Source organism: Triturus cristatus, chromosome 10 (assembly GCF_964204655.1).
Source record: "Triturus cristatus chromosome 10, aTriCri1.1, whole genome shotgun sequence".
NCBI classification, from domain to species: domain Eukaryota; kingdom Metazoa; phylum Chordata; class Amphibia; order Caudata; family Salamandridae; genus Triturus; species Triturus cristatus.
Window position 1 is genome coordinate 607,594,823 of NC_140593.1, and position 26,056 is coordinate 607,620,878.

At 46.9% G+C, this 26,056-nt stretch overlaps 1 protein-coding gene across 1 annotated transcript; it reads right to left on the reverse strand.

The window, feature by feature from the left end:
* Positions 1–2,638: 2,638 nt before the first annotated feature.
* On the reverse strand, positions 2,639–9,762 carry SOCS1 (suppressor of cytokine signaling 1). The gene is made up of 2 exons (XM_085632128.1): positions 9,291–9,762; positions 2,639–3,651 (listed from the first exon to the last, which is right to left on the reverse strand). Exon 2 carries the CDS (start codon positions 3,569–3,571, stop codon positions 2,924–2,926), a length of 648 nt encoding a protein of 215 aa, XP_085488254.1. The 5' UTR covers positions 3,572–3,651; positions 9,291–9,762; the 3' UTR covers positions 2,639–2,923.
* Positions 9,763–26,056: the final 16,294 nt, after the last annotated feature.

Genomic DNA, 26,056 nt, shown 5'->3' on the forward strand with positions numbered 1-26,056 from the left:
AAAAGGCTTAATAACGCACGAGCAACCAGGAAAGAAAGTCCCGTCAGTCAAAGTAGCATATCTGTCAAAGTTTTGGTATGGATTAGGAAGTGCTCGATAGCAAAAATGAAGAGGGGTTGTTAGCTAAAGAATCGTGGTAGGGGAGTGACTGGATTTTGACAGTAGAATTAAAGCCATTACCCTAACATTACCTGCTGTTCACCCCACACGCTGCGCTCTTGAAGCACCTCAACTTTAAGAGATACTGGACTTGTCCGTCTCATGCGAGAATCCCAGAATGTCCAAAATTGAAGAACCGAGAGAAGTACATAAAAAAAAATCTGAAATGAAAGGCGTCACTCTAATTTAACAGATCACCTGGAAAATAAAATTCAAGATTTCCGCTTCTGTTCTCCATTCCTACTTACAGTTTTTCCTTTTGGAAGAGTATGAATTTGAGTTTGGGTTTGGTTAACGCATCCCACCCCCTTGCACCAAAACAACCGATGCCATTTTTGTTTGGCCGTGCAAAGCCATAACATGTGACTACATAAAACAGTGCAAAACAAGCAACGGCAGTCAATAGGTCGGGTGTTTGCTGCCAACCTCCTGGCTTTAACAATGCTCGTTTTGTCCTAGGTTTCATAAAACTGTTTTTTTATGGAGACGCCAGGCCCTCTGCAATATACTGCTAAAAGCAAAAATATTTTTGGGCCTCACAAAGCACACTCAAGGGTAGCAGTCCCTGGTACTGAAGAGAACTACTTTGTTTGGATGTGTGCTTTGTGAAAGAGCAGAATTTTGCCACTTTCAGTGATATTAGCAAATGGCAGAAGTGGGTTGACCCACTGGCCCATGGACGGAAGAAAAATGTGAAAGACGACAACAGACCAATGAATGAAAAGACCTAAATTGTAGTGACTATTGAAGATCAAAGGGGTGCTAGCTCCACAAAATAAATCAGAGTTTCCAAGGTGACCATCATGTCTTAATAAATGCAGTAAGCTATGCAAAATCCAATGGTGTTGCAAATTCAATTAAACTGCAATAATTTACCAGATGACTTTCACGCGATTGATTTCTCTGTCAAGTGATTCATTTCTCTGTCAACATAGTAGACTGGGTCTTTTCTACGATATGTACATTAAACATTTAAAAAAAGCAGTGCCATCCTCTTCTGTGCCATCAACACTCTGATCTCAGCTTTCTCCAGCCATTACTTAGATCTGCTACCTTTTTTGAGAGTGCCTACAAGTGCAATAATATTGTATAGCGTCAGTATTAACGCAGGGAAATAGCATTTTATGCATCTGTGCTATACATAATAGGGAGTAAACTGCAAACCTGGTCATTGTGCTTCCATAACAGCATTTGATTTCAGGGCAATCTGTACTGCATGCTAGACTGAGTACCCAAGTTTGTTGGATTTCAGTATTTTAATGTTGCAACACTTCAGGATCCCGGTGGTACGCTGCATTATTACTTGAGATGCCAGTTATTCAACAAAGAAGTTAAGTCTTCATTTTAAGGGGATTGATAAATAAATATTACAATTTTAATACACATGGGTCTATAATCCATGCATAAAAACTGCTTTCTAATTGTCTTAGCACATCATTGTTGCGATGAAAACAAAAAAAGCTTATTTTATTTTTTTATCTATATGGTGTGTGGTGGTAGAGTCCCTGTGGATTACCTGTTGTTAAGAGCCCACTTACAATATGGAGTATCCTTCTCCCCCCATTATTTGTAAAATGTTACTGTTGTGACACCAGTAGTCAGCTGTAATATGAAAGTCGCATAGCAGTTCAAATGTAATAGCCTATTACAGTCGAGTGGCACCATCACAACGCCAGTAAAAAGGGCTAGCGGGCTGTGTCAAGGGGGTGATCAGGGAGAGGAATGACATCTACTGTTTAAACAATAAAAGGAAGAATAGGCTTGTCAGCCTAACTGTTTACCTGAAATGAACCGTCATTAGCAAAATAGAGGCATTGCTGCAGTTCATTACGGGAAGGCAGGAACTGCACTGTGAACCACACCAGAACTTTAGATATTTTTTTTAAGAGTCTTATATAGGACTGCATGTGCTGCATTTTTGCAGCGAATTAACTTATATTGGTGAGTTTAATTTATTACCAGAGATTCTGCGAGTGTTCTACATATATTCAACTATGTTCATTCAAATGATGGAGCAAGAGACTAAGGATTTAGGCCTTGTGGATGAAGTGGGTTATGGTGTGAATACGTATTACACTGAATAAAATCGCCTGTACTGTACACTAAGAAGGTACAGCAAGCGACTTAAGAGTTCTATGACCTTATAATGGAACTATGCCGGCCTCGGTCCTCTAGACGTTCATGGAGTTAATCGATGACTTGCAATATTCTTTAAATGTGAGGCAGGGGTAACATTATCCCATACGTAAATGAAATATCCTGAGATTTTCCGAGTGGATCTCTGGTGAACCACTTTCCTGATGTCATTGTCTGTCAACAAATGAACAATATAGTCTAAATCACTGGACTCAAAATAAAGTGTAAAAGGGAAGTCATGTACCAAACCAGGACTTTGACCTTGTCCCACCATACAGAAAAGGCTACCCGAGGTAAGACATAATACAAACATGACCAATATGAATTCATTCACACACCAGCATTTAGTTTTCAAACTTTCACAATAAAGTTTATTTGTTCTGAAAATATTATAAAATATATTCTGCTCAGCAGAAAAATATTTGCAAGGGTGGATCACCCCTGCTTTGTGCAAACCGTTTTCATCCATGTAAACATGTACAGTCAAGTCTTCAAGTCTTATCCCAAAATACAATAATAAATTGCTACAAAAATAATATTGACCATAGTTAAATATAATAAAAAACCCAGGAGGCAGGATTTTGCCGCCCATTGTCTTGTCCCTTGCGGGTTTAATGCTGTACGCGAGTCAGATTTGAAATGGGAAAGACTTCAGGTAGTCCTTTAACACAGGGTTGATCGGGAGCCGCTCCAGGTTCTCGCTCCCAAATGTGGTGATAATGCTTTTGCGGCACAGCTCCTGCAGCGTGCGGACCCGGTCCTTCCGCAGCGGGGTGACCAGCAGCTTCTTGGGGGAGGTCAGATAGTGCTCCACCAGCTTGAAGAGGCAGTCAAAGGACTCCCTGCTGCCGTCCAGGCTGAAGCACCCGGCCTGGAAGTTGACCCTAACGCTGATGGGCCCCGTGGCGGTTTGAACACTGATGGCAAAGAAGCGGTTGATCTGCTTGCTGTCCCGGATGAGAAACGTCCCACTGGGCTCAGCCTTAAGCTTGTCGTGAGCCTCGTTGACCGTCATCGGCCCCCAGTAGAAGCCACAGTCCTCCAGCCTGGTGCAAGTCTGCGTGATGACCCGGAAGTCCGAATGAGAGCGGAAGGTACGGAAGTGCGTAGTGGCGTTGGAGGCGGAACCATGGCGGGCTCTGGGCAGCACGGGCCGGGGCTGGCACTGCTGGTGTTGGAGGTTGATAGGACAACGGTCCAGGGCCTGAAGGTCGAGGAGCGGCAGTCGGACGTTGGTGGTATCTGCATTATCTGCTACCTTGCTGTGCGCTACCATCCTACAGACTAGACCAACCTATGTGGTCTTCCATATTCGCCAGTCCTTCAGAGCCGGGGTGCAGCTGCCCAGAAATCCGTCTGAAAGCAAAGAGAAAGACAACCAAACGTTACTTAGACACTTAACAGCCATCGACATCCGGGTTAATAACATTCTCCGTAATTATCTTACATACACTCTTTCAAACGTTTACAATACATTCAGTAAATAGCTTTGCATTTCTAAAAAAATCAGATTTCAAGCTGTTCCAATGTACGTGTAGTCCACTGTTGTGGCAAGAAGACACGCTTACACTGGCTCTGAACCGAGAAAGTAAAACTGCAGGTACATTAATGCAAATAAAGCTAAGCTGCCTCTCACGCCTGACGCGGGAGATCTTGGAGATCTGTGTATAGTGGCGATGGCGTCAGCGATGACGAAGATGACACAGGATGAGGAACCGGTGCCGTCACGGAGGAAGTACGGATTGCAATCTGTCTGAGAATGTGGTTCCGATAGTGTTTAATGAGTCATTTATAGCTTGCGAAATATTTAGGATTTTCGTCTGCGATGTACAAGGCCTCAGAGCGAAATGGAGCCGTGTACGATTTCCACATATGCAATTTTTGGGTTACGTCGGAATACCATTGCAAGTTTCCTAGGATGACCTGACTAAGGCAGCTGGGATTTCAGCCAACTGCGTCACAGCGAGTAGAAGTTGGACAGCAACATGTCTGCCAAAAGAACCAGGGCCTGCCCACTGTAGCTTCGGGCCAGGGGCCTCCTCCACTGTACTGCTTCGACAATTGTGGAGTAATCTACTGAAATAAACTCTTGCACTAAAAGAAGACGTCTGCTGTTACTTATTTCAACCATGGAAATGCAACTGGCTACGCTGCCTATAGAACCACAACGGGGCACCATCTAATTGCTGCTCCCCTGCTAGATAGGATGGGCAGAGTCCCCATCCCAAAAAAAGTAATGGAAGACACACAAGGCTTTTCCTGCCTCAGGGCATCAGGAGTGGGCGTAGCGAGGCCACTGGGGCTTTACAAGGAGTCAGTAGGTTGGTCATTCACACCTGGATCCCTGTAGGCTAACACCCAAGCCCTGTAATCAATCAACCTGCAACACATAACCAGTGTTAATAAATGTCTCGCCCTGGTTGGATAAGATCACCTTTGTCCTCACGTAATGCAGGGGCTAGGGGTAGCAATGCTATGACGTAGTCGGTAACAAAAAAAAACTTCCAGACAGGCCTAACTGTACAGACCGCTTTTTTTGCTGTGTTACATATACGATCCGAAGGTGTCAGGGCGTTTTACATGAGCACCAGTTGCATTGTTGCTTAAGAAAAGGGGCGAAAGGGAATGACGTCCTTAACGCGCGGGCATTTACTGTTGGAGAGTGGCACTTTAAAGCTCTACAGCGTGAAGACTGCATCCAAAGCCGAGCAGTAAAGCCAATAAAAAGAGCCCCCCCCCCGCTTCGGAGAAGTCATCTGCTCGCGAATGGCATGCGGCGGTTTCAGAGGACGGCAGCAGCGCGGGGCCTCCTGACCACATGAAGGCGGCCACATCTGGCTGAATAACAGGAAGCCCAGGCCTGCAGCTTCCTCGGCTCTGGGAAGCGTGTCACTTCTCAGACACCGGCACAGAACATGCCACAGTAATTGCTTTGAAATTAAAGACGGACATATGCGGTATGCGCTGACTCGGAGCACGGCTCGAGGAGCTGGGAAAAGAAGCGCGGCACGGCTCCCTGGAGTAAAATGCAATTTGTAAAGCTTGATTACACAGGCAGCTGCAGAAAATGCACGTAATTAATGAGTGCGATAGATGCACTCGCGAGTACACCACCATCCTCGCCGCAGCTATACTGCACGCTGCTCGCTTGCAGATAGCGTGTTAACCAATCACTGTATACGAACTAATATATACACTAAACCCAGGCGCGCAACACCCATTGGACTCGAAGGGCTTCAGCCCCCCCCCCCCTCGTGGTGGCAGCCCGGGATGAGACAGCTTCCCGGGCAGACACACAGCCGCACCCGAGTACTTCACAGGTCTTTAAAAGACCATTTGCATGTTAATGAGGCCTTGCTGTTGTTTCACACCTTCTACGAGCCCCTGCAGCTCCACTCTGCCTATTGCTTAAAGTTTCAGCCCCCCCCCGAAATGTTTTCTTAGCCCCTCCCCCCCGAAATTTGGCTCTAGTTGCGCCTCTGACTAAACCTATACTTGCGACATCAGTTCACGAACGAATTTTGCTAAAGATGATATGCATCTATATATACTCATTGGGTTACAGTGAGTATTTTTAATTTACTGGCCCACGGGGAGGATGTCACTGAACATATCTCGTAAGTAGGGATGGTGCTGTGCAGGTGAGAGCTGCAGGGTACGTAGTTTCAATGTAACAGGGTTAAATACCACCCCTGGTGGTGAGTGGGTTGCAGGGTGACAACGTGCACAGGATTATGTAGCTTGGTCGGGGAAGGTGGTAGCCAAGGTAACGTAACATAACGCAGCACAAGAATCTATAAAGCTTTCGGCCACCCCCTGAGATCTCCTTGGCCTGCTATTGTTTACTTCTAACTCTACTCAATGGTACATTGTTAATCTACTCAATGGCTATACTTGTATCTACCTAGGGAGGATGAGAGGCTGAGTTGACCCGCCAAGACTTGCACCCAAAGTGAGGACAAACACATTCCTCTAGTAGAATCAATACTGCACTAAGTCCCTTGAGACCGAGTTTAAACGTGAGGTGCAAGCTCCTTCAAGTCTCTCTCTAATATATATATATATATATATATATATATATACATACACACAAACAGGATGTATGCATGAAAATAAGTTACACATAAGCTGCATATACATTTATCATTATTCTATCCATGCTATAAACTATAAATAACCATACATATATATATATATCTACACGTACACCATAATGTTTATCTGCATGCATTTACAGACATCCACAAAAATCTCGACACAAATTCACTGGAAACAATTGTGGTAAGAAAAAACGACCCGCGTTCAGAAGCACGAAAACAACCCACCTTTACAAACCCCGAGGCCCGCTCCACGATCCTGCGCCCTCCCTTGCAGCTTGTTTTATAAGTGCTCGCAATCTAAATGGTTGCTTATTGATATATCTCTCAGCCCCGGCTGCCTGCTCCTGACAGTGCGGTTCAATAATACCTCTCGGGTGATTGACTTGACCTTACTAGGAAGCATGGATTTTAGGCTGCAGTCCTCTCCTGGCCAGTTATTGACTGCTCCGGCGCATTGTTGAGAAACCGGCAGGCCTTCTCAGAAGCCAATTCCCCACAGCCGCGTTTTATGGGTACTTCTGAGCGGAGACATTGATTGCCTAGCAGGCCTTCTGCGTGATTGCCAATTCGCAGCATTCCTGGGTGGCAGCGGGTGAATGGATTCGCTCGGCCGCTTCCATTTTGAGCGTTGTTATGGGAGGAGGAGGGGGTCTTTTAAGCACAGACTGGACTGTATGCAGGGGCTAGGCGAATATACAGGTACACCACCGGGCCGCTGTAAAGCAAATAAAGTAGCCAATTGTAACATATGGTATTTGTAACGCATAGAACGACGCAAGTACGGTATTTTGTGCTATATAACACCAGTCGACAGACCACATTCCGGACACTTTTGGTAGATGTAATCATATGGGTGCCCTACAACCACCGTCAGTCCCTGAAATCATCCGTGTGGACGAGACGGTAGAACCTGCGAGGTGTTGAGCCTAAGGGCTCCCATCGGAACATACCAAGGAAGGTGACGGATGGTGGTTATGGGGGACGCGATGGCGAGTGGTTGTCTGGTGTGCTGACAATCCTTGTCCACAGTACCCTGTGGGTCTCCCTAGCACGGGTGGTGAACGCCAGCAAAAAAAAGATACACACTCCTTCTGGCATGCCCCTATTTTTGGCTGCAGATCTGCATTACACAAACAGCTGGGCACCACGCTGTCTGAATCACATCGTGCAAATAGTAACCAGACACGCCATACTAAGCCCTATGCTACGTGCCCTCAGAGCACCTCTGTGTGATCGTGCAAAACGCAAGCGTCCACGCTCTGCACCGATGGCACTACTACTACTAGTCTGCAGACAGGAATATCCCATCTCGGCCCCGTGCTGTCTGCATGCGAGCACGCAGATGGCATCCCGGCACAATAAATAGATGCTCGTGGCTACTAGGTGGCTGCAGCGCCCCACGAATCTTGCTCCGTGCTGCCTAAATATGAATGATGCCAAGCTACACTGCATTAAGAACCTTACACATGCCCCTACTGTGGGTTGCAGACGTGCACCACCCAAACAACGGAGCCCCGTGCCCGCGATCACGCAAACCTAAATCTTCCATACTGTACCTACGGAGGCCGCCTGGACCAGGCTGCAGATGCGCAAATGAAAAACTGGCACAGCCTAACTGCATCGACGTCTGTGGTGCAGACATGCAGCAACCACCCGGGCACTGTTGCACGTGAACATGCCAACACCAGCCATTCGCACAATATCTCGAGGCTTGCGGGTACAGACTGCAGAAAAGCACCAGCCAGTCGGGCACTACCGCATCTATGTCGACGAGGAAACCATTCACATTAACTACCGAGACTGGTGGGATGCCGTCAGGCTTGGGTTCACGCGTGAGAGTTCCAAACAGCATCACATTAAAGATAGTAAACATTGTACAGTGCGCCGCGCAGACACTACCACTAGACAAATAAGAATGCACCTATAAGTCTAAATAGGACATGAAACAATTCACACTCGATAAGATGCCTGGTCACGTGACCTCCGACTGTGCTAGAGGCCCGCACCCGCCACATCTCGGGCATCAAGGCGCTTACAATTATTTTAAATAGTAAACCTTAACATACACACGAGGAGCATGGCGCAGACCATAGTTTTTATCAGAGAGTGCAGTTCTAATACATACATAAAATGTGACTGAACGCAAGTGGGGTAACGCAAAATAAAACCCCCACCCCCCCGCATATTGTGCCGAGTCTTCCAGATACACGTTGGTCCGCAGCTGGAGACACCTGCGCCGCAGGGGCTGCTGGGGCCCCATTGCGCCCCTGCACCCTACTGGGCACCCAAGGGAGGCCTGTGTATTCGAAACCGAAAGTCAGCGCCGCGCAGTGCCGAGCCAAGAGGCACTTCATGACAGTCACGTATGTTCCCAGCACGCTCATTGGTATTCCGAGCCACGCTCTGCTGTGGCTAAACATCGCCCGAACTCTGCCAGCCACAGTAGATCCCGGCTAATCTCCCAGACACTGCAGAATGTGGTGCAGGGGAGGCACCTCACACAGCCAGGAAGGAAATACCGAAACGTGTCACCAACACATTACAAAACGCACCTCTTTCCAGAACCGTTTAGTTCTTAGGAGACTGTCCTTTGAAGAGCCAGATCCTCGTTGAACGTCAAAATCGCTTTATTCCTCCTCCTCAAAGCCCGTAAAAGACCAAGCCAGTGCTATGAATTTAAATGCCAAGCTCAGCTGGGATCGGCATGTGACACATATCACACATGCCGACAGCCGTGGAATCCCGAGCTACAGCCAATGCAGTCCCGGACTCACTCCTCCTCCCGCAGTAGAAGTAGTAAGGAGGCTTGTGGGGCCAAACCTCCATCCCTCCCGTCGCCCCACCACTGGCTGCAGAGTACAATGGGAAATGAATATTGCTGCAAGCGCCCCTTACCTGTCAGCCCTGGGCACCACAGGTCGCTGCAACGTAATCCAAAGAAGACATGAAGCACCGAAGCGGGCCGGGAAAAACGCACAGCCGCTGTATCCCTCCAGAAGAGCCGCTCGGGGAGGTTGCTGAGTCCTTGTGCGCAGAGCCAACATAATCCCTGGAGCCGTGCAGCCGCTGTGTGTGTGCTGCAGCCCGGTGCCTGTGAGTCAGCCCTGTGTGCGCTGGCCGGCGCTAGCAGCAGCTCGGACGCTCTTGCTTAGGAGGGAGGCGACGCTCTGCGCCGGCGACCCGGCACCCGCACATATGTATCCCGCGCCAGGCCCGCCCCTCTGCCCGCGGCCCCGCCTTTTTGCTTTCCTGGAAAGCACGTGTCTTCATCTGCTGCGAGTACTGGCGTGTACTTTCGCTTTCCTTTTACAGAATACGATGGCACGAAATGAGAAGACGCACGGTAGGAGATTATACCGCGAAACCCGAGCTCTCGACTCTAGAGGGACCTTCAATGCGCGGATCAGGAGTAGCTACCGACGTTCAGACTTCTGATGGCCCGAATCACGAACTCGGCCCCTGGCATTACTCTGGGACCTACCCCTTGCATGCTCAGGGCAGCCAGTATGGCCTTGGTTCAGGGGACCCCCGGGCTGTTGGTGAGGTGGCGCTGGAGGGGAGGGTGGTTATGAGGAAAGCATTTGCGTCTTCTTATCTGTTTACAATTTAGTATGACATTGTGATATTTTGTTGCTGTCAAAACAATAGAAAGAAAATCAATAAAATGTGTTTAAAAAAAAAAAAAAAAAAAAGAAACGCGCTCTGCCCCTGTCCTTTGGAAACAGTGTTCCAATCACGCCTTCTCGGTTCTTACAGCTTGGGTGGTCCTTGGCTAATAGTCTTCGTGCCTCAGTCACAGGTCGGTGAAAACTGTAGTGTTGACAAAGCCAATGGGTCCGGATCTCATGTGGGGAAGCATGCAATACAGGCCTGTTCAAATGTTTTGGTGTTGGCCTTGGTGGTAACCAGTGCATCAAAAGGTACTCTACAGTACCGAGTACCTGCACTTTAATTTGGAAGGAAGATACCTGCACTTCTCAGCACAGGCTGTAATGTCATAGCACACGCACTTCTGAGGAGCAAAACTTCCATATTTCACTTTAAAGCACTAGTGGTAACATATGAGCCAGATACACAAGCTTCTTGGAGGGGCACATTAAAATTTGGATTATAAATTGGAAAGATTTGCAGGTGGGCCAGTGGTTTATCAATCTGTGAAATGTTTACAATTTGATCCATTTTGAGACTGAAAGATTTCTATAATTTTCTCCCCCCTCTTTAACACTCACTGCCCTGTGTGCTCCCTGTCCACTCCCCTGACTGCCCCTGTCCCCTATTCATAGACTGACCTCTGCTCTCCGTCCCTTCAGCTCGTGCACAGCTCGTGCCTGCTCTGCTCCAGTGGCATCCCTAGAACTGATGAGCAACCAAAAGTGCTTTGCAAGGGGAGGAAATTGGACAAATTAGTGCGTCTGGCAGGGTGCACTGTCAGCCTGTCTTTTCTGTGTCACCTACTTGTCCATTCAGCAGCTCTGCTGCTTGGGCACAGCGGGTGGGTAGGGAGGGGTGAAGAATAAATAGAGATTGGGCATGGGTCGAGCTGGCACCCCTCTGGAGATGCCACTACTGTGCTCATATACTGCCCTTGCTGCCCCTTCTGTTCACACACAGACTCACTGCCCCATGCCCTCTGCCTCTTCTACTTACACCCTACCCCATGCTGCCTGCCCCCTGCCTACACACCCTCCACACTACCCACACACTCACATTGCCCCTACTCCGTAACCCCTCCGGCACTCATTGCTGTTTTTGCACCCTGCCCCTTTTCCTCACACTGCACCTTCTGATCCCATACTGCCCCTTCTGAACATGAACTATCCTCTCTGCTTTTGCCCTTTCCATTTACACAGACTGCCTGTCTACTTTCTTTCCTGTAAACTACTCCTTCAAATACATATTTTCGCATCGAGGTAGTATTTTGGTGTGTTCGCCCTATGTGGGAAGGGTATGCCCAGACTTGGGTCCCGTGCTCACTACGCCACTGGAGCCAAGCTATCCTGGCTGAAGAGGGGTGAAACCCCGAAACCGGTCCTAGGATGCTTGATTCCGGTCCAGGGAAGACATGGCTTGGCAGTTCGGGCTGGACTGTTCCCATGAGGCACAGGATCAAGACGGATTTGCATATGGCCATGTCTGAACTGGGGTGGCGTGGTGAGCAAAATAACGATGGATTAAACCCAGATCTGTGACTGGGGGTGAATGTTTTGCCAATGTGCAACATTCCGTCCATCATCTTGTGTGTTTTGGTGTTCACAAATACAACATCATAATTCAGAGAATCTGAAATTAGTGGAATTTTATGATCGCCTGGAGGGCAGATTTTGCAACGTTTTTAAGTTAGATTGTGTGGAAGGTTTGTGACAGTTCAATGTGGGTACCCAGTAGAAGTAGGTAAACACAACCATCTGTATGTTTGTATCCCATATCTCTTTCCCCCTGGAAACACATACCTTTCTACTCCTCCAGTGATAGATGTGGTTAATGCCTTTGTAGGATGAGAATGGGACACCACCATATTTAATGGAGGTGTAGGTGAAGAGCTTTCTCCCAGAGGAAACTATTATTCCTATGCAGAAATAGAAATTGTCAAACTGACATTCTTATGATTTATTAATGGTGTCACTTCCTGCACAAAAACAATCATTGAAACAAATGCAGTTTTTGAACTTCTATGTGTGCTGCATTGAGCAGCACACACAGAAGTTTCAAAACGCTATTTCAGATTGTTTATGTGCAGGAAGGGACACCTTCCTGCCCATAAACAATAATTCACCTCAACACCGGCACCCTAGCACTGTGGTGCAAGGGTGCCTGCGTTGGTGCATGGCAGCAAATTGTGCGCCTGCGCAGGGGAGAGCAAATGGATTCGTCATATCATTGTAGATATGACGCATCCCTGTGCTTCGGAATCAACGCAGCGTGGCACACCCAAATGGCTTGCCGCACCGCACTGCATTAATTCCTTGCAAATGTTGCCCTTAATGCGTAAAAATTAATTGTGCTTTTCATATTTAAAAAAAAATCCCTTATGCATTACAATGCAACTGCATTGTAGGTGGAATGATAAATGAAACACCCAATAGAATAAGATGAGATATCAGTACTCCTCCCATTGGAACCAAAGCTTGCGCTATATATTTTAAAGAGTTTGTAAAGCATTGCTAACAAAAGGTCGAGCAGACAGTTGTGCCAGAAAATGGGAAGCAAATATTTTTTGTCTCCAATGCAACATGGACATACTGCAGAGTGCTGTACAAGGTCGAAGGTAAGAGAGTGAAACTAGGCGGGGAGATTGAATGTAGGTGGGGTGCTTGGTTCTGAGGTTAACTATTTACAGTGTTGCAATGCAGTGTTCTTTATTGAGGGGTTACTTTATCTCTTCCTTGTACTTCCTCTCAAGTCTGACGGTGTCCCGGCTGCTGGTGTGGGAGACCCACCAAAAATGGTGACCTTCTTAGTCTGAAAAGCAGGTTTGCGAGTCGTGTTGGTTTTTGATTGTATTGTATTTGCATTTATATAGCGCTTACTACCCCTGATGAGGTGTCAAAGCATTTTTTCAGCAAGTAGCACGCTACTCTGGAACCCATAAAGGATTAGTGGTGACTTAGTATAGTGAAATATGACAGTAATTTGAGTGGTGGATATGGTAGTCAGTTATTTGGATTGAGAAGGATAGAGGAGGTAAAGATTTGCATTTATATAGTGATTGCTACCCCTGATGAGGTGTTGAAGCGCTTTTTCTGCGAGTAGCATGCTACTCTGGAACCCATGAAGGATTAGTGGTGAATTAGTATAGTGAAATTTGAAAGTAATGTGAGTGGTGGATATGTTAGTCAGTTATTTGGATTGAGAAGGATAGTGGAGGGATAGAAGAGGGAGAAGGTTTGCATTTATATAGCGATCGCAACTCCTGAAGAGGTGTTGAAGTACTTTTCAATGAGTGGCACGCTACTGCTGACCCCAAACAGAATTGCTGGTAACTAGTATAGGGAAATATGCAATTAATTTGAGTGGTGGACCCCGAACAGAACACAATGATGTTGATGATGAAGCTACCCTTTAATCTGGTGGCGGTCAGCAAGGGAAGTCACTAAAATTGGGGTGATGTGTTCATATTCCTTCAGGCTATTGAGGAGGCTTATATAAAGACATATTACGACTCACGCTATGCTAGCCAACGTGCAAAGGTTGGCCCTTGTTTTGGATGATATACCATAATTAGGGGAGTGGAGTTGGCCTAACGGCTAGGGCGGTTAACGTCAAGTCTGGGGAACTGGTTTGAGTCTTGGCAAGGACGCTGAACATACTGTGATTCTGGGCAAATCACTTAATCTCCCCGTGCTTAACAAAAATTAATGTGTCCTCATGTAACGCAACTGGTGCTATGTAAAGCACTCTGATACCGATACCTCCGGGTCAAGTTCGCTCTACATAAAACGCTGCAAAAAAAAATAATAATAATTAGTTTCACTAAACAGCAAATTGGAACTTTTTGGATCTTAATTATATTCAGAGCAAACCGTTTAATATTAATCATACATTTGTAGCTCATGAAATGAACCCAATTTTAGCAGATTTGAAAAACTGGAGTTACATATTTAACATCCTTTTCCAAAGATCAAGTCCTCTGGCCTCAAATAGAAGTCAAGATCAGAGCCTGGATTTGCTGAATCCACAGTTTGCCCCTTAGTGCCTGAGCTACATCTCGGTTGAGGAGGAAGACAGAGCTGGTAACTGGGTTATTCTGGTGATCCAGAACATACAGCTCGGAAGCAAAAGCTGGCAATAAGTGTTTCGCCCCCTGGTGGTGCGCAGGCCTGAGACTTTTTCAAGGCATAGAAGGTGTAATCCGTTAGGGCGCACGTATACATAATTGTGGAGAATGTCAACACTTGCGAGCATCGAGGTGTGCTGTCCTCAGTAATGGGGAGAAGCGTAAATGCAGTCCTGGGCTGGAGTGCAAAGAGTATGTTGGCAAAGCTGATCGTTGGCAGATCGAGACTTACTAACCTAGTCGAGACCTACTAACGATCAACCTTGCAGCAGAAGAATGCCGGCTCAAATTGCGAATGCAGATTATGCAACTACACTATTTTTGCATTTTGGAACTCGGAATGACACACAGCAACTGCACATTATACCCCATTTCTTCATAATTGTGTGCAAGATGTGCATCTTCTAATTTGCAAAAACAAAAAACCTCTTGTGTTATTGTAAATTAGCTGGTATGCAAGTTGTACCTGGACGCCATTCCATAGGCCTTGGAGGCCATGTCTTTCTAGATGAAAAATCAAGTTGGTCACTCACGGACATGGGCCATTATTGCTTCATCCCAGTGAAGGAGAACGTTTGATGCTGGTAGGGTGGTCTTTTTATGTCTCGCCTGAGACAGCGCTTTAGTGCTGCTCTCGCGAGAGCTTTTGTAAATGGGGGATCTGGAAGTGCAAACGAGTTCTTTCAGGCCTCCAAATACAGTGCATGTGCGTCGGCCGGGCGCACGCACCATTTGGAGGCCTGAAAGCACTTGTTTGCTTTCACGGCCGCTTTGATGTGATCGCGATCACTTTCACACAGTGCATGTGCGCACCATTTGGCAGCCTGCATGTACATTTCGCGGGCGCTTTGATGTTCTCAGTGAGCCGTGCGGCCACTGCGAACATCAAAGCGCCCGCAAAATGTACACACCATTTGCCACCCCCTCCCTTATCCCACTTCCTGCTTGTTAGCTATGTGATTCATTAATGAGAGCTTCTTTTATTCGTTGTGCCTGGTTTTCTGTCCAAGTCCGACCCTGCGGTCCTCACTTTTTCTACCCCTCTTCACTGACTCTATACTGCCCCACTTTTATCGTCCTTAAGCACTGACTCTTCGTGGCTTCTTGGTACTCACTCATCATATGTAAAGCGCTCTATAATATTTGGATAATGGCGCTACATAAAACAGCGCAAATAAATACATAGTCCTTCACTCCCTCTACAAGACCCCGTTCCCCCGACACACAATAAGACTATCTCTCCCTCCTCTCTTTCTTACGGCCTCCCCAAGGGCTTAATCCACCCTTTCAACACTGCCACCCTTCTCTCTCCATCTTTGTGGCCGCCCCTCGCACCACTTTCTCTATCCTCCACCCTGGCTCTTCCTCCAGACACCCACAGCACTGGCTAACCTTCTTCCCTGGCCACACTTCACCAGCCCTCCTCAGTGGTTTGCTTTCCATGCCTCGCCCGTCTTTCAGCACGGGCTCTCCCTTCTATCGCTAGCCTTTCCCCGATCACTTCAGCACTACCTCCCCGCACCCTTTCCCTCCGCCGTGACTGGTTCCCTCTGCCCCTAACCGCCTGTCTCTCACCCTCCCGGGCACCGACTTCATTCTCCCTTTCTCCTCCACCACTGCCCCCCCCCCCCCGAGCCCGGGCTATCTAGCCTCTCCTTTCTCCGGTAATGGTATTTTCTCCTCTCGATTTTTTAAGCACTTGCTTAGAATTTTTTTCTCTCGCCCTGTTCTTCAATTACCCCCCCCCCCCGCATCCTCCAGCACCACCACCCTCCCACGCCCGTCATCCAGGAGTAGATCGCTGTTTTTTTCTCTCCCACATCTCCGAAACCTCTATTCCCTCTCCTGTCACTCTTTCTCCAGCACTAGCTTGCGCTCCTTCACCCACCATTTCCCCTCTGTCACCACATCTCCATCACCCCCTCACCCCGACTACCGCCTTGAGTCTCTCTCCAGCACGTATACTCGGCCCTTGCAGCACTGCTCTAGCTTCACCTTCTCCTCTTTTGAACACATTGGCCACTTGCCGCCCACTGTTACCCCTCCATTACTGTCAGTTGTTTTTGTCCAGGTCCCGGTACTGGACGATGTCATTGGTGATACGCAGGGTGGGGAGGAGACTGACAACTCAGGGCCGACTTATCCGACAGCGCTATTATGTGGCTTTGAAAAGCAAATTATATGGTACATTGTGAATGAAACAAATTATGTGCCACGTTTTTGCATTATTGTGTAGTTATGGTGAAATTTGTATACATTGATGCAAAGTAGACCCCAATGGTGGTGAAAAGGTCAGGCACAAAATTATATTTACAGGCAATGTAATGTTTCTGCCTTGCAGAAATGCATTGGGCCTCTGTTAATATGGAATGGATGCATACATCGATAACAAGCATTTGCAATGCAATAGGTCTCGCATTCGTGAGAGTTTAAGCTATTAGCATTGTTAAATGCCTTTTATTTATGTTTTAAAAATCAACACATAAATAAAAGGCATTGTCATTTACAATGCCAAGAGCTCAAACTCTCGTAAATGCGAGACCTATTGCATTGCAAATGCTTGTTTAATTGTGTATATTTACAGAGACGCCCTCAGCCCCCTTGCTCAGGGGCCTCCACTGGCTCGCCATTAGGAAGACAACACTGTTTAAACTACTCTGTCTGACTCACAAAGCCCTGATAGGCAAAGGCTCTATGTACTTACAGGATAAACACATCCCCTACCACCCTGACAAAAACCTAAGATCAAAAAAACAACTCCTATGCCCTCGTCGCTTCGGACGTCAAATCACTGGGGGGCGGGCTTTCTCTCATCTTGCCCCCTACCATTGGAATAGACTCCCCTTGTTCTTTTGTGCATGCTCTGACTTCTCTGGCTTCAGAAAACATTACAAAACTTGGTTGTTCTGATCGGCTGCTACTCCATCTGTCTGTCACTGCAGCGCTGAGATGCACCTTCAGGGGCGAGTCGCATGCGCTATCAAGAACCTATTAACATGGACTAACATTTACACTTGTGAAGTAGCTTAAACTGTGCAAAAACAGTACTTGATCATGTTTTAACACGAACACCCATCAGGTAATAGGTGCAAATGTTGCTCTTTCCTAGCATTTGCTATGGTGTGTTTTTTGTTCGCTCCTTTTAACATCCCAGAGGTGTAAGTGACTCAACAACAGTGCAGGCCTGGGCTAAGGAGCTGTGGAGGGCTTTACGCAGCATGCCTTCCAGTTGTAACATCTCAAACATGAGGATCTGTACATAGAGTAGTATGGTGTTTGGGGTCCAGTTGAGACCAGAGGGTAGTTACAAATTTATATTAGAGAGGGGGTTCAGACATATATTTGAGTTATTGATACAATTGCCACCTTGTAAGTAATTTAGTGGCATGGCAGTATTTATACGTGAAGGGCAGTAAATAAATCGAAAAATGTGCTTAAGCTAGTTTTTTTTCCCCATTTTGGAATATTAGAATAAACCAGCAAACTAAGAAGGATAACTCTCTTCAGAAGGATTTTAGATTTGGCTGGACTATTTCTAAATAATTATTAAAGCAACAGAAGCAGAATAGCTCTGTTAAAGAAGAAGAGTATGGAGAATATTCAAAATTTGGTGCCTTTGCCACATTATCACCTACTGCGGTGATTCTTAACCTGTGGTCCGAGGACCCCTAGGGGTCTGCTAAGCTTACTCATGGGGTCCATGAATGTGTTACCAAATTAACCTATATGAAATATTATTAAATGTAATACATTACAACTAATAAAGTATATATTCAAATAACTAACCAAAATTGAAAATGTTTTTAAAAAAAATCTATATTTGATAGTGAATTAAACAAAATAGGTTTTTGTGTAGTTTTGTTTTTGTATTTTTGTGCCTTGTTTTGAAGTTCAAATCATAGAAATTGCTTCCTATAATAACTCAGTGGGGGGTCCCCGGATTCAAGTAAAGATTCAATGGGAGTCCACAGGAGTCAAAAGGTTAAGAATCGCTGACCGACTGTATTTTTTTTACAGATTTCAGAAAAAAAAAATGTTTTTAACTAAAAGGGATCAAAAGTTTAAAAAAACACTATAACACATGTTGCTGTACAGTGGAAGGCCTTTCCCAGAGGTTGACTGGTCACCTTTCAGTTCCTTATTGCTCTATTTGGGTGTTAAACTGGTAAGAATTAGGCGATCCCTTATGCCCAGACAATGTTCAAATGTGTACAAATGTCTAAAGAAGTGATGCTATCACAATATGTGCCGTATGACATGGAATAGGCCTATTCTGCCGCATAATTTAGTCAACCTGCCACATAATTTGGTCCTCACTCGCTTAATTAAAGAGACCCTGAATAAACCTTTAAACTCAGTGTCTCCCTTCAAATCGTCTAACATTTTCTTTGTTTCTCCCCTTACATGGTATCCGCTGTAGTGCAAATTTAAGGCATGTTCCCATCTATGACCCTGCTGGACTGCGTAAATGAAATTTTTCAATGCTTTTCAATTGATATGTTAGTTCTTGCCAGGGGGGCGATTGATGAAATTTGCAAGTACCCGACTGTATATCACAGATGTCTAAGAAGTGGGCTTGTTTCCTTGTTCTGACGTTAGGTGGCAGCAAAGGGCAGTGTCACGAATAAAGGTTTCCCACCAACAGGAATTTTGATAACAGTGTCCATATTCCTACGTGAAAGTCAACAGCACACTTCGGAATAGTCAACGAAAACTGTTGATTTTCCTTTCATATAGACATGTATTACAGTTCATAAAAGTGCAAACCACACCGTCAGTAGTTCATATGTGCAATATATCGCTCTTCTATCTGTACTAAGACACACAGAAATACACTTTGGAGGCATAGGGTGTAGAGATGTTTCCAAAATGTAAACACCTCCTCGACGTACTTATTCTGTCGACCCAAGAAAGCGGAAAGCCCAGGTGAGCCCTGTTTGTGATCCAAACTGACAGCGTTCAGAATCAGAACGCACGGTGTGTAGGTGGTGCTGTACCCGCTGAGCTATCTCACCGACCGTTCATAGGGAATACATTGTCATTCTCAGTGTACTCAAGGGAGTTTTGGAAAGGGTACCAATTTTTCCGAGATTTGAGGTAAAATTACATTATCCATATTGTCCTGCGTGGTACGGGTGAGCGTTGCTGGGAAGTTTAAGATCACGCGCTCTACGAGGAACATCGCTTACAGCTAAAAACGATATTTTGAGTTTACATACACATGGCTGTCTGTCTTGCACGTCCCTCTTTCATCATAATGCGCCTTGTTAAGCTGGAAGTGCTCCGAGTCACGCCATTTGTCAGGTGCGCCCTGGGGTTTACTTTCACTTCTCAGGAACTGGGAACTATAGGCGCCGCCCACGTTTCTGAAGGGACAGTGACTAGGCGATTTCTCTTGTTGGAACTTGTTGCCTTAAATAGTTTTCTTTAACAATTTTGCAGAATAGTGTGGCTTAACGGATAGAGCGGCCGACTTTGAAGCTGGGGAATCAGGTTCGAGTCTGGCAGGAGGCACAAGCATCCTGTGATTCTGGGTAAATCACTTAATGTCCTTGTGTCTAACAAAACAAGCATTGGCATAGCCAATAGGTCTCGCCTTTGGGACCTTATGTGTTTAGCCATGCAACAGTTGCATAACTAAATACTTATAATGTCCCAAAAGCGAGACCTATTGGTTATGCCAAGCGGCAAAAGTGATCGCGATCAAACATCAAAGCGGCCGTGCGGCCACGAAAGTGGAAGTAATCGCGGTCAAGCGCGGCGCCCGAGCCCGCGCACATGCACTGTAGCTCTAGGCTGGCCTGGTAGCACTTTTTGGAGCCCTCTCAATAAGTCTCGCCAGACCAGCACATGCGCTGGGTCAGGCGAGACCTAAAAAACTGAATGTGCCCGTCTGTAATGCAACTGGTGCTAATGTAAAGCGCTCTGATACCTTCAGGTGGAGTTCGCGCAACACAAAACTGCCCCAAAAATATATATGAACAAGCACTGGCATAGCCAATAGGTCTCGCTTTGGGACCTTATAAGTGTAGAAGTACCATCACCGCAGTCCAGGACCAGAGCAGCCGGGTGATGACAAACACCACAGCGATGCCCAGGACAGCCGCAATGCACCTGGGTTTTGGAACTGGGGTCCCTGACATAGACCATGAGAGCCAGAACAAGGAGGGGGCTTCAGAGCGGGCTATGTACACTGTGAGGAGAGGGCACCAGTGGATAGACAGGGGTGAGCTGCTTAGAATAGATAGACAGGAAGAGAGAGGAATAGGTAGTCTGTGCACAAAATGCTGAATGAACTACAGACAGAGGAGCAGAAAGAGTGTGTAAGCAAGGGAGAAAGAAGGGGTGTGTGAGAGAGAACCACTGACCTTGAGCAGATTTGGAAGGGTCCCTCTCTCAGCCACTGTTCTGGTGTTATATATGCATGCCAAGGGCTTCTGGGACATCTATTCTGGGCTGCTCCTTGTGTATTCCACAAAGTGGATTCCAGTGTCTCAGTGAGTAATCCGAGGCAAAGTGGGAGAGCATTGTGTGTCTTGCCAAACTAAAACACATCATTTATTGTGTCACGTTCATGATTAGGCCTGCTCAGATCATGGTTTGGCTCTAAATGACACGCCAGACTCCTGTCTCGTCTCTCGATATGAATATGGAGGCGCACCCACCCATGTGTGTGATTTTGCGTCTGTGACAGTGTCTACATGACCGGCTGCTGGAGTTAAGAGTTACCGACCCAGAAACAGAAGTAGATACTTTACTTCAAATGCTTTCCTGTTTGAAATATCATACTGCACTTGAAGCGTATTTAAAACAAGTAACGGCATTAATTATGTTGAAGGACAACAATAACGCAAACTGCTTTTTTTTTGCTAAAGCATTTAAAGCAAAGCTAGAGGTTTATAGCTGCACGGACAAGCGATTTTCCTTCCCAAAACCGCAGGGATTGATGGCTCGCAGCGCCGAAGACTCCAAAGGGACGATAAGAGCTTGGACATACTTCCTAACTCGAAATACAAAGCGCCCATTGGTCAGTTCTGTGGCCTGTTAACGTTTACTTAACACCTTGTGGTTACACCTACTCTGGGCTTGACAAGGCAGCTGGTGGATGATTCCTATTTATAACATATGAACATATTAAAAATAAAATAATAGTTTTAAAAAGTGCACAGGACAGATCCAGTGCTTCACAGGGGCACTTTCATTAACTTTCCCGGTTTTGGAAGCAAAGGAAGAAATGAGGAGCTTCCTCTGAGAGGAAAGTGAGAAGAGGACTGCGAGGCCCGGTCCCCGACACGTACACTTAAAGCGCTGAGGTGATTAGAGAGTCGGGGGAAGAGTCCTCGTGTCTGGAGATCTGGCCGCCTCTTCAGTGCATTCTTTCAGAAAGGAACTCTCAACCATTCCCCAAAAGCTGGCCCTGCTGCAGTGCTGCCTTAAATGGCCATTCAGAGGACGTGGGCTTTGAAAACAGATTAAAAGAATTTGTGCCGGGCTCATCGCGGAGGCGGAGCCGGAACCGGGGCTGCTCGGACGGCCCGCATGAAGTCGGCATTTACCTGTTTAGATTGAGACGACCTCCCCCTTCTCGAATATCTCTTCTCCTGTGTCCCGATGTAGGTCGCGTGGAAGGGGCCGGAATGCCTCATGCGCTGTGCGAACCTATGGACTGCAACAAGCACACGAGAGGCGCGCGCGCGCCACAGCGAGACATCTGGTTTCAATTATCGCGCCCGTGTCTGGGCACGATAATTGAAACCACATGGCGGCCGTGCGGGTAACCGCAACCAATAGGCCATGGTCGTAGCAATGCTCCCGCCTTTGGCCAATTGCGTGCTGTCTTTGTTAAAAAGACGCACACAAAGGCCAGTAGCGTGGGACAAAACAAAAAGCACACGCACAAGCGTATGCGAGTGTGAGGTGAAATTTTAAAAACCCTTACATAAAGTCTTCGCCAGAACAGCGCAAGAGCTGTTACAGGCTCGACCTAACAAATCTAAAGAGTATCCTCTTTCAGAGATGAACGGGGCGATTGAGAGATGTCTGCTGACTGTGCAGCAGGCCCCTTTCCGGTATCTAGATGTCGATTCAGTGGGAATAGTGAAGAGGTATATGAAAAAAGACTTTGAAGTGTTTCTAGAATCCTTAACTAAAAACTTTTCAAAAATGGCTAAAATTCCCCAGTCACGAATGGCAAGAACCGTTTAAGCAAAAAGATGTAGGTAACGCGCCACATGCCACTGTTAATCAGAAAACTTTATCTAGAAAGAAGATGGACTAATGGGGAAACTATATTAGTAGGGAAAAAAGGCACTTGAGGTCCTGAAAATGCCTTGGGAGGAAGCAGGGATGTTAGCCGCCCTCCACCCCCCTTTTCGGGGCATATGATAATGCAGCATATTCTTCGTTTATCAGACCATGTAAGCGGGAGGCAAACCTGGACTTAACAAGCAGACCAACTAGAATACAGAAGATAACCTTGTAAGCCCTGCCACAGTCGTCCAGGAAATTAATTAATAAGTTACACATGCAAGTACACACAATTCTAAAAGTACGAAACAAAGCCATAAAACAAAAACACTACAAATAAATGAACATGCAACATACGCAATGAGGAGCACTGCCAGAGCCGGACTGGGAACCAAAACCGGCCCTGGCAAAGTGCTCGGCCAGCCCCCCCAGGGCTTGGGGGTGCCGCCGAGCTCTTTGCCAGGGCCGGTTTTCGGCTGATTTTTTTACAGGGCCGATTTTGGAGCCATGCTGCAAAAACGGCCCCCATGGGCCCAAAACCGGCCCCCACTCGTGCGGCGCACCGGGGGATTGCCCGGTGCCCGCTACGGCCAGTCCGACCATGAGCACTGCCTTGTGCCAGACAGTACAAGCATTAATGTCAGAAGAGACTGAAAACAGGAAGCCTCAACTGCCACTATTACTGATGTGTTACCGAAATAGAAAATATCCTTTTAATAACAAGTTGCTTATTATATAGCACTTCATTCCACATTGCTGACGTTTCTAAGCATTGCAAATGGCTAATGGCTAGTACCCAGGTTTATAGTACTCAAATTACTCACCCAGGCAGGTTGGAACACTAAATAGGCCTAGCTGGGTATGAGCTGTGTATCAGCAGATAATTCAGCAGTGAGCATTTAACTCACTGAGCCATCCTCTTCGCCTCTGAAAGTGCTTTATAAAATTCTGAAATCCACACAAAGACTAGGGCGTGGAGTCAAACTAGCGACACTTCAAGCCTCGTCTTCTTGGAGAAGACTTGTGGTTGGTTCAACAGCTCAGTTTCAGTAGCCTATAGAAAGCTACAGGTGAGCTTAAAGAAGTGTTGTAGACACATGGAGTAGGGGGCAGAGTAAAACACTGTTGTGACGTAGCACGTATGCTTTAACCAGTGAAAAGGATGGTACACGCAGACGTCATCACTCACGTACCATACGCAGATGCTAGTGAGAGGAACAGAAGGGAGGGAACACACAGGGAGCAGCATACGCCTGGCAGGACATCGAGGGAGACAGACCCACTGCCCACCTCTCCTTTTGTTGACCCCTTCCCTGTGCTAGAAGTTTAACCCAGAGATACCTGAGCCTGGCGCTGCCCGGGGCGAGAGGTGCCATCTCAGATTAGTGCAGCGCCCTTGTCCGCCTCTGGTTCACAGCACACGAGAGGCAGTACCAGCCTTTCTGCAAGCAGGGGGTGTATGAGCTCAGAGAATTAGTACCATGGGATGGTTTAGAGAACCCAAGCTCGGAGAAAAAATAAAAAAGCAACTACTTTTTGGCTTTAGGGTGCGGGGGAAAAATGCTACCGCCGGCCACAGCTTGCCGTGCATGTGCGCGAGTGGTGCGCGCACAGCAGTAATCACGCCATATGGCACCTCTGCTCAAGCGCGCGCCCGCGCACATGTACTGCAAGCTGTGGCCGGTGGTAGCATTTTTTGAAGCCCTTACTTAAAGTCTCGCCAGACTAGCGCAAGCGCTGGGTCAGGGGAGACCTAAAAATTGCAGTGTAACTCATGCTAAAATACGAATTAGCAATTTTTTTTTAAAATATAAATATTAAAATGCCATTTCATGCACTTTCTCTGCTGACTCATGTTGCTGGCTATGTATGGATTAGTGCTCTGTCAAGGTGTAAGACGTTTGATCCTTGGCATGTCAGTAGATCTTTTGTGTCGGCAGTCTTTTGCTTATTTGCCCTCCATGGCAGTAGCTACCAGCGAAGACTCGGATTTGCGATAACATCGGTTACAACTAAAAGCAAAATTTTGGGCCCAATTGCGAGTATGGCGGTTCTCAGACTGCCAGACTGGTGGTGAGGCGGCGGTGGCAGTCTTCCGACCTCCACATTACGACCTTGCCGGTTGTGCCGCCCTGGGACCGCCGACTCCGCCAGGACCGCAGGGAACCGCCGTTCCCTGCCGGTGGCGCGGCGGTCAAGATGCATCGATATGCTTGGCGGCACAAGCATATTACAACTTTCCTCACCGTCACTGATTTCATGGAGGTCTTTCCTACATGAAAACAGTGGCGGTGCCTCGCTCCATGTGGACGCAAACAGGGGGGCACAAAACGTGCCTCCTTGTGTACATGCACCGCCAGTTCCAGCATGGCATGGACTTCACAGTCCATGCTGGAACTTCCTTTGACGTTCCCATTGTGGTGCCTATTTTATAGGCACCGCCGTGGGGCTGCCAAAGAAACGCCTGCCAATGACTTTTAAATATCCATAATACGGAGGGCGGTTCTCACACGGGTTGGTAGATGCGGCGGCGGGGCGGTCCCGCCACCTCGCTATCAAACTCGTAATCGGGCCCTTTGAGTTTACCTACACATTGCCGTTTGTCTCTGCTCGTCATAATGCCCGTTGTTAAGCTGGAAGTGCTCTGAGTCACGCCCTTTGTCAGGTGCGCCCTCGGGTTTACTTTCACTTCTCAGGAACAGGGAACCATAGCTCCGCCCACGTTTCTAGGGATAGTGACAAGAGATATATCTCTTGTACGAACTTGTTGCCTTAAATAGATTTCTTGTACCATTTTGCAGAATATGAAAACTTACTGTGTATCTTATGTTGGAATACGATTTAGCAATTGTTTTTTTTTATAATCTAAATATGAAAATGCCATTTCATGCACTTTTTTCTGCTGACATGTCACTGGCTATGTATGGATGAGTGCTGTGCTAAGGTATACGACGTTTGATCCTTGGCATGTCATTTGATCTTAATGTGTCCACAGCCTTTTGCTTATTTGCCTTCCATGGCAGTAGCTACCAGAAAAGCCTCGGCTTTGCAATGTATGCTGTGCAATACGTATTACAGAAAGTGCTCTATCTGTTAGAGGCAGCCAGCCTACTTTTCACTTTGCAGGCAGCAACCCAGCCTGCATTTCATAGGGTCAGAGATCCCCTGTAGGCGGGCGTAGCAAGCTATCCAATTGGGGATCTCCTTCAGGGGGTCACTGGCTGTGAGCCACGTTTCTCAGTCAGTTTACTTCCTAACAGCTCCTGTGCCCAGTGGTCCTGAAACAGTTTTCGTGGTGGGGGTGCTGCCATTAATGTTACATTGCTGAAGTCGTACGTATTTTGAAAAATACTAGTGTCATGCAAAGAACAAGTGTAGGAAATGAGCTATACCCATTCAGCAGAAGCGTGGTAAGGGTGTGGCATGTCCTCGAGCTATACCCATTCAGCAGAAGCTTGGTAAGTGTGTGGCATGTCCCTTAGCTATACCCATTCAGCAGAAGCGTGGTAAGGGTGTGGCATGTCCTCGAGCTATAACCCTTCAGCATAAGCGTGGTAAGGGTGTGGCATGTCCCCGAGCTATACCCATTCAGCAGAAGCGTGGTAAGGGTGTGGCATGTCGCAGAGCTATACCCATTCAG

What these genes read in the sequence shown, in the direction of transcription:
- SOCS1 (XM_085632128.1), bottom strand. Translation starts at nt 3,571, where the DNA reads ATGGTAGCGCACAGCAAGGTAGCAGATAATGCAGATACCACCAACGTC.